This window comes from Diadema antillarum, unplaced genomic scaffold (genome assembly GCF_040938485.1).
Source record: "Diadema antillarum isolate AM-2024a unplaced genomic scaffold, OU_Dant_1.0 seq00001039_RagTag, whole genome shotgun sequence".
Lineage (NCBI taxonomy): Eukaryota > Metazoa > Echinodermata > Echinoidea > Diadematoida > Diadematidae > Diadema > Diadema antillarum.
The window spans coordinates 589941-607834 of record NW_027271870.1 but is presented as its reverse complement, the minus strand read 5'-3'; the positions used below and the strand labels follow the sequence as shown (position 1 = coordinate 607834).

Here is a 17894-nt window from a genome sequence, read left to right as displayed (position 1 = left end):
CGGTGTTAAGCCCATGGGAAATTCCACCTAAAACTTGATAGCCCTTTTTTGTGCTCCGATATACATACAGTATGTCTATATTTCCTGAGGGAATTACATGGAGGTTGGGAGTGCTTGCCAAAGATGGCTTCAGTCTTCGCTTTTAGAGGAAGTTTAATACACTTTGTACTCCTCATGCAATATGTCTTGTATTCTCAAGAGGTTAACAACAAGGAATGAGGGTGTGTGCATGTTAGCGTGTGTGTTTGTGTGTAAGTAGGAATGAAATGCACTCACAAATGTGCATTGTGAACATCAACAGCCGATGAGAGTAGATTGAAGGGAGGGCACTGCACTGGTGATGGTGATGAACTGCATCCACCAAAACGCCACCGCTTTCTCCTCTTGGGGATTCTCCACATCACTGCATCACTTCTTTCCACCAGATACTGTTCTCGTGTATCCATTGCTGTAATTGGATGGAGACCTCTCCCTCCACGATGTTTTGGCTGATGACATCAAATTTCTGCTCAACTTTTGGTTCAGGGGTAAAAACCAGTTGAGTGTATCTGTCCCAGTGGATAATGTGTCTCTTTGACTCTGTGGATGCATGATTGTTGTGATGACATTAACAATCTGACTTACCTTCTTGCAGAAAAACTCCCTCGAAGCATAATATGATACCCTTGAGTGATCCAATCCCATCAATTGTTTGGATGATATACACATATATGTGACTCGCTACAACAAAAGGATCCGAAAGTCTGGGGATTCAAAAGTCGGAGGAGGTCGATTTTCTAAAAATGACATGACATTATTCCCTTACTCTTCCACTTTAATTTCATAGATATCAAGACTCATAAACGTATTTGGTTGCAGAGATATCAAGGATTTTATGAGATTATGTTGAGTGGTCTAAGAAATCAGCGTTTCGAGAAAACCGCCTTCAAACTTTTCCTTCTGATGCAATTGTGATCGAGGGGAGGTAAGGCAGTTTTCACCTATTTACAATAGAAGGTTGCGCGTGTTCGCTAGGATGCCACGCACTGACCAGTAAGATCGCTCCCTCATTGCTAGGGGTGGAGTCTATCTGCGGCGCTAAATCCAAATCTTCGGACGCGTTTCTGTTCCGTTGAAAGTCGGAAAATCATGGCCCAGAAAAACACTAATTTCTTGCCTTTCCTTTAGTCATTTATCTTCAAAATTTCGGCAGATGATAGACAAAACATAACATTATAAAATTATGCCAAAAACAGAAATTGATTGTTTTGACCGATTTTGATGATCTGAATTCAAACTCGATTTCTTTGGCTCAGCCTTCAGCGACTTTTTGATCCTTTTGTTGTGGCGGGTCACATATAATACATGTATCAACCTGTCAGTGTTCATCAGTACTTTTATCAGCAGAAGGATTCCTCCTTTCAATAAAAAGACAAAAAAATCATCTAGATAAAGAAAAAAATTGTTCTCAATACATTGTGCAAATTCGTATGCTATGGAATTACTAAAAATTGCATTGTTGTTGAGGATAGGCCTAGATGTAACTTCATATTATAATTTTGACCATCTGCTTTTTTTACATTGCACCTAAGAGTGACTGATATTGAAAATGCCCTTGATATAGATTACTCTATCCAAGAAGCCCCAAATTTGTGAATACGCAAAGGAAAATGGTCACTAGTCAAAGTGGTTCATGACTGTGACACATTCATGTACAAGTTACAACTTTGGTATGACGAAATCTCTGCTTTTTACAAAGCTGAATTAAAAAGCTTGATGGAATACTGAAGAGCATGCTTGACTTATTGGAGTAATTCATTTCTTGTTTGTGTGTTTATTGCCAGTATGGCGTGAAAACCAAAGAGACATTCATAAGCCCTGAAGACATTATACTACAGTTGAATGGACTGGGAAAATACACTCCTTTAGGCTGCGAGAAAATGCTCGGTAAACATTCGCAGTGCTTTTGTATGGACAGGAGTGGACGAGTGTTAATACAAAGGTATCAGAGGGTCACCAGTGCTGATCGTATGGTATTGTCATTATTGGATCTTCCTGTGCCGGTTTGTTGACTCTCTTCCCCAGAGCCTCCAGAAGAGAAGTCAAATAATTAAAATGTTTGCATTACGATCCACTTCTAGTGAGTGGTATGGTTGCCGTGTTAGATAATGAAGGGTCCATAAATACTGACTTTACCATGGAACGTCATTAGGTAAAATGCCTTACATTATGATAATAAAGGAAGATGTGCCCAATATACAGCAGTATTGTGTCCTGCTAAATTGTATGACTCCTCTTTGTATGTACGGTATACTCTGCTAAGTTGGCTTTTGATACAATCTTGCAGTTCCTCAAGTTTTTTAACCTTCATGGATACTCTATGTACATTAAACAAATGCAAAAAAGGTACGAGAAACAGAAGGAAAGGGACAAACGAGGAGCTATTCTGTACCCGATCATGTAGCATACCGTACCTGATTGATTTGATTGAGAACATACATTGTATCCAGCCTTACTGCAAGTCTGGCCCCCAAAGTACCACCACAACAGCAACGACAACAAGCTGTTAGAATCCACTCTACTTCTACTGCTCAACTTTTGCACTGAAATTCAATATTGAATACATTTGTCGAATTGTTGTGAACAAATACAGTACCTTTATACCAAGAGAATTTGGAATTGCATCAAATCAACTGCACGTTTTCCCTTGGAGAATCTCGGTCTCATGCGTGCAGGGATTGATTGACGACCCTTCAGAGTGAAGGCATTATCCGAACAAGATTGCTATCAAAACTCGCGTACAGTTGTAAAGGAAAAAACAAAAACAAAAAGCCCCCCCCCCCCCCCCCAAAAAAAAAAAAAAAAAAAAAAAGAAGAAGAAGAAAGAAATGATGACTGGAATGTTCTGCTTTTATACATGGTATACAATATGTACATTGTAATTGTAACAGAAGCCTTACTAATAGATTGGCCATCCAGTGCATGCCAATTAAAACGTGAACCAACCAGGTGCATTGTATGATATAAAAAGTTTTTCAAATTTTTCCAACACATCACGAAGTATTACTTATTGAGCATTCATTATTCATGCAGTATGGCCTGTTTGCTTATTTTTTTTTAACCTTTGATCCTTTTTCTTCCTTTTTTCCCTGTTTTTAACAGGCAAATGTGATTATTTTCTGATTAATAATGAAAGGGCATAAAATGTCTAGTCATAGAAGCTGAGTATAATAATAGCTGAATATTTCAGTAGTGAAGAAAAATATTACTATAAAAGCAAGCATTTTTGTGTATTTTTTCATGCTCAGTCAGACAAGATGAATTTTGATTGTTTTCACTTTTGCAAAATGAAAACATTAAACAGTACATTTAACAAGCAGAGAGATATGCATGCTTTATTTTCTTTGTGTTCGTTTTTTGTCGCATGAAATGCGTGCAGATATCTACACTGCAAAAATTTCCACTTTTACAGTAGCCAGCTAGACTTGAATAATATTTTCAAGCAAGCTTTCATACATTGTACCTCTACCTAAATCTTTGAAGATGCAAAATATGATACTATTTATGCATTTGTGTTTCATTGAGTGCATGTGTACAGTATAATAGACCAGTTAATCAAAATAATATTGTGAAATTTATGATTAGACCATTACAATAGAGGTTGTTCATGTTAACCAGAGGCTTGCTGTAGTCTTGCCTTTAATTGAAGCAAGTTATTCATGCAGGATGGATAACTGTTACTGATATAATGTACAATATAACAAAATTAACTGTATAGCTCAATATCTATGGATGTGTTTAAAGTTTAACAAAGTTACCCAGTCTATTCCATTCATGTGCTTGATGCCTGCATGCAGTGTCCCTGTATGCATTGCTGAACAAATTAAAATTCATTGTAATTCTGTGTGATCCCCAATGCTATAAAATCTATGTGTGAGAGCCCTTGTTAGATACCATGTCAGTCCCAACCCATTTCAAAGACTTCAACCATATTCACACTGGTGCTTGAATATAACATGAGACTGATGCAAGATGGTGTTCTTCGTGGGTCTTGCATTAAAACATAATCAATGTTTTAGCTTGTGTCTATCACAAAATGAGAACTATAAACAACGGATTGGCGCTTTCATATTCTAGCCATTGAATACCATCCAGAAGCAAGTATGAGGAAGTTTCCCATCTTTAATACTGGTATAACAAATTCATCGGCAATGTAGTGTAATAACACCAAGATTACAACAAAATTTCCTGTGGTCTCTCTAGAGGGTGCTGTAGAGAGGAATATCGCCTGTTTTCAGTCGCTGAGGCTGCTGGTGAGGACAGCCAACCTTGCTTGCTTTATTGTTTATAATATTATTTATTACTCCTAGCTTTGCATTAGATATCCTTCTAAACTTCAGTGGATACCACACTGTAAGTTTGTCCTAAAGAAACTAAAAGTCTGGCATCTATTGTACTCAATTTTGTCTACTTTATTAATATAAATCTTGATGTATCAAATTAATGAAGTCAGAAATATGTTCACATTTGTTGTTTGATATCATGGATTAAAAAAAAAAAAAAAAAAAAAAAAAACTCTGTCATGGAGATTCTACCATGCTTTACCAGGTTGGCAACATTTGCCTGTCAACCTCTACTAACTTTTTTATCCCTCACTTTAATGTGAGACGCATTCACAGCCGTTGGCTCTGTCTTGTATCGGCTCTGTAGTCAAGCCTCCTGAGTATGAGGATTAGTTTTTAGACAGTGTTGATGCGGGATGCAACCACATCGCCTTAATCAAGAAAGAGATGTGAGTGTTCACATTGACAGCCTTTGCGCACAAGTGGTGGACAAGTTGCATCTGCTCTGGGGTCGGTGCGGGACAGGCTGCCGATGTGAATACGGTATTAGACTTGCAGAGATCCTTGTTCCACACCAGCCGTTTTGGCAGAGCAGGCAGAAAGCAATAGGATGGCACAGTCTCATTCGGAAGGGTCGTTATTGATTGCAGGAGGGGAAATGCGTCAGAGACACCAGAACCTCTCAAATGGCACCTGGACTTCTTGAAAACGATTTTGTGCCGAACATTTAACCATTGGATGGGGGGGGGGGGGGGGGGGGGGGGGTTGAGGAATGAAAGCCTATTGATGTGAGTTACACAACTAGAATTCTGGCCACTTCAAGGCAGATATTATGATAAGTAGGTGCACTGTGCCTATGACTACCCCTTTGTATGGCAGTCTGTGATATCCAAATACATGAGAGTGAGAAATCATCAGATTCTGTTTTCCTCTGTTTTGGTGACAGTTTAAGGCAGAGAATTGATCTACAAACAATTTTTTTTTTCAAAACCAATAAATTGAGGAGTGGATACACATATGTTTCGGTTATTATCCTAAAAATCAAAAGAAATAAGTGTTTTCAGTTTGGCAGTGTAACTCTGTCTTTGTTCATCATATGTGTGCTTGTGATTACTCTGATTACAATTTGGCATTGTAGAATAGAAGTGTAGCTCAGGGCCAGTTTCAGTTATCTTTTCTTGTTATACGTCAGTACAAATGTAGGTACATGTATACATGTGAGAAAAGCTTTGTAACGTGTGTTTATATCCCCTAAGATTTTTTTGGGGGGTACTTTTTACATTTTTATTTTCATACTAGTTCTCAAAAGGCAGACAAATTCCACTCTGCAAAATATTCCATATTGACTGAATAGATTTCTTTACAGTAAATCATATTTCATAAGGAATGATACAGACATATGTTTAGGCACATTTCTAGGAAGTTTGGCTGAGTGAGGTCAGTACACATCAGTACATTGTAATATAGTAATCCCTCCCCCATATCCCCACGTCTTGTCTGCCAACAGTGATAATTTCTGTTTTTCGTTTCATAGTATTACACTGTACATGATCTGTATTCACACATTCGCATACATGCATTTCATGCATAGCAGTGACAGGGATGATATTTATGATGATGATGATGATGATGATGATGATGATGATGATGATGATATTGATGATAATGATATTGATGATAATGATAATGAAAATAACTGGAAAAAGGTATTATAATTATAATTGAAAAAGATGAGGATTGTGATTATTTAAAAAGATACCGACTATCATCGTCATGATCTACTGGTATTTTAGGAGTCCAAATTTCACCTTACCTCTTTGTTTATCAAAGTGCAGTGTCACATGGCAATAATACATAATGTCCTCAGGAGTATGGTATGATCCGGATGTCGTAAAAGTGCCAACTCTCAATCTTGTGCACCCTCATTTAACCTGGGATGCAGGAACAAAAAGCAGCATAATGGGGTCCCTAAGGCTGTCATAGCCATTGCTGGGCCTTATCTACCTTAACCCATCAGGCGGTGGATTTCGTGGGCACTCATCAGCCCTGTAGCCATAGATACCCAGGCTGGGATTGCCCTGCTCATCATTCTGGCTTCATTTCATCCATTCATTATCTCCAGCAGAGCATATCCACAAGCAGTCACATGCTATCCGCCATCAGGCCCTGGTCAGGCTTGACTTGAGCCCAATAACCTGGCTCAAGGTTGGGATGGCCAGAGGGATTAATATGGGTTGGACTGGGATAACTGGTGCAGGGATTAAGACACACAGAGGGTGACTTATGTGAGGGCTATATAGCCTGTCAATAGTCTCTGGAAGTTTCATCTTAAATTAGTGCATGCCATTCTCAGAGACATGTATGCAAGCTGCTTGAAATTTATTCAAGTCTACAAGACTGAATTGAATGATATCCTTTAAATGAAACAAAGAATTTTGTAAAGATAAACACCTGGTCATGTATTACAATGTTCATATAAATACCTTTCAGGTTAAGTTGTCCTTCAAGATCATATCTGTATTTCATGTTTTGGGTTGTTGTTTTTGTTTTTCTTTTACTGATTTTTTTTTTCTTCACATATGCCTTTGACAGAATAGTTATAATTCAATTTTTATGCAAAACTTACATACAAACTTTGCTTCTTGCCTTCTACCAGTAAACTGATGTTGTCTTTTCTTAACTTGTGATATTGATGAGCATCTCAGTGTTAGAAAGAAAGCAGAGTGCATTCCACGTAAATCTAAGTTAGAAGTTCATGCTCTATAATTACAGTTGTATGTGCACTCATTTCTAACTGTTATTTTATGTTCTTTTTATCTGTTATACTACAGTATGTGCCGAGAAGTATGATCCAGAGGCCGACAATGATAATGACACACAAAAGGTGAGTGGACACCATTCTTATTGCACTAACAATGCAAGATGAAGCATAATGCATAAATTGTATAATAAAAGAAGAAATATGGAGAGATAGGTTGACATGTAGGAGAAAGGAAGACACATAAATGTGCAAATTAATAGATAGGAATTAAGGATTGTAAACTGTAGGAATAAGAGTAGTTTTCTTGTTATATGTGTGTGTGTATGTACATGTGTAGCTGTTCATATTTTTTTTTGTTTATTACTTTGTGACTAATTTCTGTGTCGAGTCAAAAGTAGAATAAAGAATATGAAAATAAAAAAGTGTGTGTGTGTATGTGTGAGCAGTTACTTTTTCACATTAGATCTACCCTTTTTTTTGGCCACTGCCTCTTGTCTTTGTTTCATTAAGTATGAAATAAAACCCTTGTGCCTCTCCACCTCCAACAGGAAAACTTGCATCTATGCTACTTTTATTTCTATCACACTCTCATTTACTGTCGTATCTGTGCTGCATCATTATGCAGTTATGGACTCTGTAATGAAGTGGAATACCGTCAGCCCCGCTAAATCCGAGTATGCTATGTGGGTGTTCAAAAAGGATCCCATTTCCTATAGAGGATCCCCGTATTTATGGCAATCTGTCATTGGAAGCTTTTTGATGAGGGTACGGCACAGACGAGGAGCATGCTAACCCACAAGGAAGTAGTTTCTCTGGCGGCAGTGTAGCTCGTCTGCAGAGTCGAGGAGCATTTAATGAAATGAAAGGCCTGATTTGAAAACTGGTCATACACATAGGGCCACAGATCACTCTTGTCATTCCATACATCAGCGGAAAGAAAGCATCAATATTGCAAACCACCAGACGCTGATACAGAGTCAATTGTCGAACTCACGTACAGGCAACGGACCTGGAATGGACTCGTAAACATAGAGACTACTCATTGGTAATTGATTGATACCACTGAATGTCACTTTTTTTTTTTTTTGCTGCCCTCATTTTGTTGATGCTTACAGTGCAGTAGATGGGTCCATTTTCTATCAGTCTTCATCACAGCCTTGCTAGGCATCACAAATAAGGAGGTAAAAATAGTGATCATAGCCCCTCTGTCGCTCCATGTAAGCTTTCAAATTCCTCTTCCCATGTAGGAAGGCATGGTTCCGACAAGTTTTGACCTGGCATTGTAACCCCACAAAACAGGCCTGAAAAGGATTTCAGTAAAGGTCTAATTCTGAAACGGGGATCCTCAGTTTGAAAAAGAAAAAAAGAGAAGAAAAATAAAGATAATTCGTCAGTGTCAAATGTTCCTAACCAGTCAAAATAATGACAGAAAATCAAATTACCTGGAATATAACCTTTGATATTAGGTATTTTGCCTGTAGAACAATGAGAGGATTTAAAACTACATGACAATCACTGTGAAAGGATTCTCTGCTTACCTTTAACGTAAGTTTTGCACTTATCAACAATATTCTACCCATGATTATGTCAATATCAAAGTAACTGAGTGACTGACTATTCTTGAGGCTTCTGTAGGGTTTTTATTTCATGTACCCTATGGATGAAATAAAGAAAGCAAAAGTTTTATTTTACCAAAAAAAAATCAAATATGCCATTACTTATGCAATGTACTTTATTTTATGTTTCAAAATGTTGAATTCAGATTGGAAAAGTATTGACTATATGATGCAATGTAAAATTGATTAATGATGATTCTAATGATCATCAGCTACATTGATCTTAACTTTTATTTGATTCTGCTCAAATCTGCTGTCATCTGCATGCTCTTGTTTCTTTACTGTTTTGACGTGAATTCCCCGTGTGTTATGCTTTCCTCTAAATTAATTTAGCTGCAATGAGCTAGATCTTTCAAATGCTCTACAAATGTAGCACATGATTGATGCCTTGCCTGCACTCTTTAGCAATGTGAGTATAGACGAGAGGAGTGTGAGTGCTTTTATGTATACATTCTACGAATTTGCAATGAAATCTCACCTCATGCCATTTCCTGCTGTTTTCGTTCTCTATTCTCCGTGTGCAGCTGGTTTACCCCAAGACTGACGAGCAGAGAGCCCGTCTCACTCAAGCTGTCAAGAATATCCTTCTCTTCAGGGCACTAGATGATGTAAGTCATGATATTGTTTGTGGGTGTGTGTATGTGTGTGCATATCAATAGTGACAAAAGATTGATTGAACAGCAGAGACGGAGGAAGAGTGAGAGAAGAAAGTAAATGAGATTGAGAGAAAGAAAGAAAGAAAGAAAGAAAGGAAGAAAGAGGGAGAGAACGAAAGAGAGAGGAGGTATATGTAGACAGATAGAGAGAGAAGGTGAGTCAGGGACAGACAGACAGAGAGAGAGAGAAAAAAAAAAACAGATCATGAAAACGTCCATCGGAGAGGTGAGGAATCCACATCTAATTAAGACATCGAAGGGATTACTGTTCATAGCAGAGCAATTGCCCTTGTGTGTGAATACATGCATGATTGCTCACCAGCCCATTGCACCATTAGAAGTCAGCTTAAATACAAGTCTGCTGCATATGTGATTAGGCCTGTGATATTTTAGAGCAGCAAAAACAAAACAAAACAAAACAAACCAAAACAAAACAAAACAAAACAAAAACACAACAAAAAACAACAAAAGAAAACAAAAATCAACAACAAGAACAAAAAAAAGAAACCCTAAGTCTTCTAATTAGTAAGAAATAGTAATTCCTATATACAATCTTTTCCTTATATCTGCATTTTTGTCCTTTTTTTCTATTATTATGATTATCTGCTGAAATTCCTGATGTTGTGAAAAGTATATCTCGAAATATTGGTAACATAAAGTGTGATCAATACAACTTTGTTTATTGAACAATAAGCCATAGTTTGATAATTTCTGAAGACTTGACGATTGTCAAACATTAATGACTTTCATAGTTCTTTCAACGTCATTCTCTCGTCGGTATCCCATTATAGCGCAGGTCTCAAATTAGTAAAAAAAAATGACAAAGTTGGATGAATTTTCCCTCAACCTATGATGGTAATTTCTCAAAAGTTTGTATCGTGAAAAATGTTAGAGTGTAGTATTCAGTGCTCCATCCATGCCAGATACCGGACACTATTTTTACAGGGACAATCTGACACATTTACAGGATAGAAAACTGTTGGGCTTCATGCATGCATTACAAATTTTTTTTTTTTCTGCTACTGTAAAAAGATGAATGTTTGCGTGCATTTTAATTTCGCAAATTTTGCGAGAGCCAAGATTCATGAAATGAATGTGCATGCGAAAGTTCTTGTCTACACTATATGCGTTGAATGCCAGTGGCAATTCGCGAAAATTTCATGCCGCAAATATGTCATGTTTTACAGCACCAGGTACTTTTTCTTTCTATATTGGGCTTATCATTTATCACTTCAGAATGTTCTGAAATCCAAGGTTCATTGGATTCTCAAGTTGCATTCTCATTTCTTGACTTCTGCGCTAGATGTGCTCTGCATTACTCGGTATGCCTCAACTGGACCTAGTGGGAATAGTCTCGTCGCAAGGCTTATATCAAGAAAATGTTTAACTTTGAGCTGGGGTGGGGGGGGGGGATGGGGGTGGCTACTTGGCTTGGGGAGAGCATACCATGCACTGTGAAAGTGAGACTGCTTCCTCACCCCTATTATGGGCAAGTTCCTTCATGCTCACACAATAGAATGCTGCCCTTGGCTTCATCTGTTCCCTCCTTTGCCACATACTTCTTCCTGACATTTCACCGTTGGGAGGGACTGCGGCAGACGGACGTGCAAACTGATTTCGCACAAAGTTGCTGTCCATCAATTTGGGGACCACTCTTGGATGGGTAGCCTGCTACGGGCGAGATGAGAAAAACACTTGTGAAGGCATAGTTAGTCGGGGCCTGTCAAAAGGTGACGGTTTACATGCATCTGAAGTGATGGCAGCGAGGAAATGGGACAAGAGTACACCAAATAGGAATTTGTAGCAGAAAGTGCAGCATCTGATTCAGAGTTACACATCTTGATCTTTTATATCTTTCATTCTCACCAACTCCCCACTCTCCCCCCCCCCAACAATCCAAGTGCAACTTTCAGTATTGTCTTTAAAAAAGTTCACGCCTCTTGGCCAGCTGCAAAGATGAGCTGGCGAAACTGCAGGTACATCTGCCAAGGTGCCAGAGAATGCGAGGTGCTTGTAATTTGATCAGGAATGGAAATTGGAAGTTTGGTCTGAACTCTGGGTTGACATCCAGACAGAACTAATTAGATTTGCTTCTGTTTGTTCCCCCACCATTCCTCCCACCCCTTCTCCCAAATCTTTCTTTCTGTTCCGAATCTTCCAACAAACCACATAAACCGAAGCCCCTTCATATGCATATTGTTTTTTAAGGTATCTCATAATGTCGCACTTTCGTATATTTTATTTATTTATTTTTCTTAGTCCCTGAATGAATTCATGTATACATGAGACAGTAGCCATTATTGTATCTTTATGCATGTGGAGATGGGTTGTGGCATTTATTAGGTTGGTGATGTAGAGGTACCTTACAGGTGTAGCAAGCTGACAAATCCAATCAACTCTATGCTGAAATATACGCAGCACCACACCAGGTTTTCCTTTTTTTTTTCCCCTCCCTGCCTGGTGGTACAGTACAATGTCTATTCCACAGTAGAAAATTTAATCTAACGTGATGTGGTGTCGAGTGCCTTTTTCGGCATGTGTGTATGCAAAGTTCTGCAATATAGGTTTTGTGTGCTCAGTTTGCACTGTGCAAATGTACAAACTTGTGCTTTGCTTTGGGAAATGCCAAATTATGTTTGTTATGTGCTTAGTCCCGATTTCCTTCAGGAGCGGTACATGCACCTTTAAACAAGTTTTTCCGCTCAGCTGATGAGCCATCTTGCTTGGTGAGGGTAACCTCATGGGGGCAGCTATAGATAGAAATGACTTCATCATTTGCTAGACTGTTTGCATCACATAGATGAGCTTCTAATGTTCTCTTGAATAATGCTTGAGACAGTCAGACAAGCCTTTAAAATGCAATGCAATAGAAGGTGACATAAATTCCCTAACCCTATTTCAAAAAGTCGCAGTTATTTTATCAGTTTTACCTTGACATACCAAGTTTGTTATTAGGCCATGAAAAATATTTGTCATTAACTGCCAATATCTGAGTAAAAGATCATTTGATACTTAACCATTGCTTCACAAAATGTATTATATGATGACTTCATATGAACATAACGGAGGAAATTCAAATCATTTGTACTTTGATGGTAGAGCTACAGGAATAAAACATGCTTGACTGGAATGTAATGCTGTTTACTTGGTCATAACCCAGTGATAACTATTCAAGTGTGAACTCCTAAGAATTTTCATTCTGCCCCGACACACACACACACACACACACACACAAGCAAGCATACACTGGCACGCTTCAGATCCTGCCAGCAATGATGGAAAGAGGCTGAAAGGGATTTATTATAAGGCAAAATGAGGCATAAACATGTGTTGTAAGTCCAGCAATAACCAAATTACCTCAGATTCAAAAAACCTGCTTCATATGCACTTGATCTGCATATTGCATGTAAGATGACATGGAGAAATGATGATAAATGAGAGAATGTCTGCAAGTGCCCACTAAAGGCTTGTCATTGGAATTATTATACTGTGACATTGAAATTTGTGATCCTTCTATTTACGATGTGTGGTAGAAAATAATGAGTTTTGCCTCAATAATGTCCATGCACAGTTGGTTTTATCAGTCTGCACAGCCTAACCATGAGTATGACATCCACTGTAGCATAGCTGCACACTTTATGTGGTTGCAAGAGTTTTCATAACACGTACAAAGTGATGTTGACCAAAATTGTTCATTTTCTACACTGAGGATTCACATGTGAAATCCTGTCTCCAAACTTCATGCAAAGTTAGAACAATCTCTGATGAGCAATTTTACCGATCCTGCTGGGGATTGCTATTAATTGGCACAGTTGCCATTCAAGTTTCGCTACCACAGCGCAAGATCTTCAATTTGGCAACACTTCACCATCTATGGTCTTTTTGAGTTTGGCATTATCCAGTGCACGCTATGTAAAGCATGGATCAGATAAAGTTCTTCACATCTACCCTTCACGTTTAGTCATTCACCTATTTAAAAGCTCATTATTCATCATGGGTCTTACAGATCATAAGCCTCATTTTTACTGCAACAAGATCAAGAGCAAATTAAGGAGATGAATCACTGTAAACAAGGAGACCTTTTTTATGAGACGATTTTTAAAATCTCCCCCCCCCCCCCCCATCCTCACATTTGTTTGCATTGTCAGGGAGGAGGAAGAATCCCCTGTGTATGATCGATAGGTCAAGTACATCTTAAAGCCGTTGTGAATTCAAACCAACTCTTACGCCCTATGCAAGATTTCCTCAGTAGAAAGTCACACAATATCCCAAGCTAGAAGCCCTAGTATAGGATCGTGCGTCGAAAAGCGCCTGTCTCTCTCCCTCTTTCTGCATCTCCGCTCCTAATGAAGAAAGGAATTGAAATGTATTGATTGATCAATTTCTGTCACCCTCTTCGTTTAGTGACTAGCCATCACCTGGCAACAGGATAGGAGCCGAGTCGCCCTCGTTTGGAGGCACGAGTTGGTTTCGATCACACAATGCCAGTCACTGCTATGGTTACGATATACCGTCTGATTTATCGACTGTAGAACTCACAAGCCTGTTGCTAAGGACCTTTAATACTGCCCACATTTGGGTAAACAGTTGCAGAGTGTATTAAAGAAAAATCCATTTCAAAGCTGGCAATACCTCCCGGTGCCTTGTCAACAACATGCTTTATGATGATAAGCAAGGCACAATATATATGATAATGTGGAAATTATCTCTTTGGAATGGTTCCCCATATTTGTGCACGCTTGTGAACAAACGGCCTGGGGGACTAACATGTTTGTTGTTTGGTAAAGTTAGAGAGATCTGACCAGAAATAAGATTGATAATCTTGCCAACCTGTGCTGTATCCATATTCTCACTTAATTTTGAGCCATTTCCTTTCATATCAAAATGCAAATTTACTCTCTGTCTCTGTTTAGAAAGAACAGGATAGCAGAAACCCTCTTTGCACGCCTCAGAATTTCCAAAACTTTTGTAAAATCTTCATACTGATTCATTTTGATTCATTGCTTGAATCCTGTGCAATTGATCAACTGTCAGATTCACTTCCCTTCCTTATAAGTAGCTGCTCTCACCAATTTGTTACAATTTCATTGGAGGTCCCTGTGTAGTAAAGGAACATCAACACACAGACACACACATGAAAACAAGTCTTCAGAGAAACTGGCTTCCATGTTAAGATTGCCTACATTTTTAGTGTGATGGTACCATAATAATTTGCAGGAATTTCAACAAAATCTAAAAATCTCACCAAGAGCATACTGTAAAACCAGAAATTTTCACATGCATTTCAATTTCTTAGAATTTTATTAGAGCTAAGATTCACAAAAGTAAAATGCATGCAGGTATATGCATTGAATGCCAGGGGCAATTCATGAAAATTCCATGCTGCAAATATTTCTGTACTTTACAGTACACAGTGTATGTGCTAAAATATCATATTGGACTGGTATGAAAGGCAATATATCCTTCGAGATTAAGTCTTGCACAAAGATTGAGTATTTGTAACAGTTTAGCCCTCAAGAAACTCACTATTCAAAAAGTTACTTGCATACAATTTGTCTGATGTTTTGTGATCAAGAAAGAAATGCGAAGTTTTTGTTTGTTTCTTTCTTTCTAAGTGATTTTTTTTCATCTCTGATCTAGAATTAGCATTGAACACAATTGTGAGTAGAACTCATTGAAATCAAGCTTACAGGTATGTCCTTTCCCAAACATGAAGAAGAACATACAAATGCTCTTTGAATATAGTACTGGTTTCATTTTTGTGAGCCTTAAAGACATGATCAAGGTTAGAGTACGTAGTAGAAAACTTGTAAATTTGCAACAAGGTCTAAAATGATCTCCCTCTTCTTTCCAGCAGGGGGATTAAAGGATCATAATCACTTTGTAGGATTGTATTCTTTCACTGCAGTTCTCTTTTTCTTTTCTTTTGTGTTGCAATTGCACAATGCAAATTGCTCTACATCAAAATTCTTGATGCATTAATGTCTATCCTTGTCATGATCCATACCAAAGTTTATATGCCATAGTCATTGCATGGGACTACATCGTACTCAACATCTTTAAAGCAAATACTAGGGCTCTACTCTGTTATGTGCTAAATAGTAATAGACAACAAGGAATCATCTCACTTTCACGGTCTGTCCTTGTTCACTAGTATCATCCTCTCAAAGCCGCTAGACAGGTGACCATCTTTAACTGGCTGGAGGATCAACAACTGACCACGTAATTGACACAAATGAAGTGGATGCTATTGGATGTTTTCTTGATTTATTCCATGTGACCCAGGCTGTCAAAATCCCAGAGGGGAGGATATTTTTTTGTTTCAGTTTTTTTTTTTAAATTCTAATATTGTGATTGTAACAACGCTAGTGTATAGTTAAAACCATACATCCCACCGTCCACACGTCACCTGTCGAACTCACGGAGAGACATCACATGGGGAGGTGCACTCTTGCCAGAGGTCAAAACTTGGAATATGGCATGAGCTGGAGTGTGCTCAGGATGTCAGCCGTCTGTTGAAGCACCAAGAAAAGTACACTTTGCTCTGACCGCCCTTCCAGCAAAGGGTTGTAATGTCAGGGAATGGTCAAAAGTTATATTAAAAAGTGTGCTCTACAGTGGCAAGGATGAGAAGACGAGGGGGGATGGGTGGGGTTGGAGTGGTGGAGTGGTTGTCAGAGAAGGTTGAAAGAAAGTGAAAAAATTTAGGCATCATGTGTTAGTACTATGACAAGTTCATTGTATGAGCAAAGTTGTTTGTATTCCATGCACAGTGATTGAAGTTGCAAAGAATATTCTAGGTGGTCAATTCCATTGTGACTTATGGGACAAAGTGACAATTTTCGTCAATTTCAAACCAGTATTTTGAGAAAATAGTTGCATCAAATGCATTTTTCTTAGTTCATGGTTAGATCCATCATATCACAGTTTATGAAAACACCATACTTAGTTTGAAAAGTATCATTGCATTACGTACAGCAACGAAAAATTGCTGTTGTGACTTATGGGACATTTGAGGACCACCGTTTTTCACATGGGAAAGCAAGTTCTGAAATATTTTTACACACAGAGTCTCTGGAAAGATATTTTCTTTCCTGAATGTAGCAAAGGGTTGGTGCTTACCCTGTGCCAAGTGGTATGAATAACTACTCATTGGTACAGTAGCAGGATAGGGAAAACCAGTGTGACTGATGGGACACAAAAACGTGACTTATGGGATGCTATCAACTACCACATTTTGAGATTGAGAGAATTAAATGCCGCAACAAGTTGTAGAACATCATAAAACCAATTTATGACCAAAGAACATTCAGAAAATAAGCCATCTGAGAATTACACAAGCTGTATTGTCATAATAGTGTATCAGAAATGATATACATAAATTCTGCAAAAATTGGCAATTTTCATGAAAAATGAAGGTTTTTCAGACATAACTCCACTCCACGTTCACTGATGTTCACAAATGAGGTATCAAAATATTCGTTGTGAAAGGCTGCTTTGAGTAAACAATACCAGATCATCTAATTAAGCTTCATTAATCATCTATACTCAATGGTTTGATTTTCATAAAATGCAACCTTTCCGTGGAATTGACCAGGTGGTGATTGGAACAATTCCTGATAGGTGGTAATGGGAACAAGACAAACAGATACATGTAGCACGTTGTGCAGTGTTGTGTTTTTGTTCTGTTCAAAATGATTAAACAGAAGCATATTTCATACATTCAGTGCACTTGTGCTTATAGACAAAAATGTCTGTATTCATAGTCCACAGTACTTACATGATTATCATTAAAGGGAGATATTTATCATGCCATCATAGGGAATTATTTTTCCACCATTGTTTCGTTTTGCTTGTTTGTGTTATTTTTCTCTTTTTTTTTTTTTTTTTTTTTTTGGGGGGGGGGGATCTTGCCTTGAGTGTTATCATAGCACACACATTCTATCATTGTGTGACATACTTTGATTCTAATGAAGTAGAACATGCCAATGTAGGAGCATCGCATACCACTCCTGTTTAATTCAAATAAAAGCAACATACTTTGATTCTAACGATGTAGAACATGCCAATGTAGGAGCATCACATACCACTCCTATTTAATTCAAATAAAAGCAATCATCACATGCTACTCTCAACAAAAGAAATGCCGAATGCTGTAGATATATTATATGGATCCAGTGAGAAGAACTCAAGCTCTAATATTTACATTTACCCACTCATTTTCTGTCATACATGTACCATTTTTTTTCCCGTAATGCACTGCTGTATAAGTGCTTGAAATTGTCAACCTATTGAGGAAGAGGAACATGTTCAGCAGTGTTGCACACTTTGTAAATGGGCCATGTTGTTCCCATACACATGTATGGGATACAATATTGTAAACATGCAAAAAAGTTCATTAGTAAGCCTTACACATTTTTATTTATACAGGGTGGCCCAAAAAGAACGGAACGCATAAGATCTTTAATTTCAGCAACATTGTTGCAAATATGTCATCATGTTGCATACTATTAGAAAGGACATTCTGTTTCCAATAGAA

General features: G+C 38.0%; 1 protein-coding gene across 1 annotated transcript in view; it reads left to right on the top strand.

The window, feature by feature from the left end:
• The window catches only part of LOC139742938 (cAMP-dependent protein kinase type II regulatory subunit), an 82835-nt gene that overhangs the window by 10409 nt on the left and 54532 nt on the right, over positions 1–17894 (top strand). The window contains exons 3-4 of the mRNA XM_071653445.1: positions 7154–7206; positions 9224–9307. Coding sequence (XP_071509546.1) covers positions 7154–7206; positions 9224–9307 — 137 coding nt within the window. The remainder of the gene's footprint in view (positions 1–7153; positions 7207–9223; positions 9308–17894) is intronic.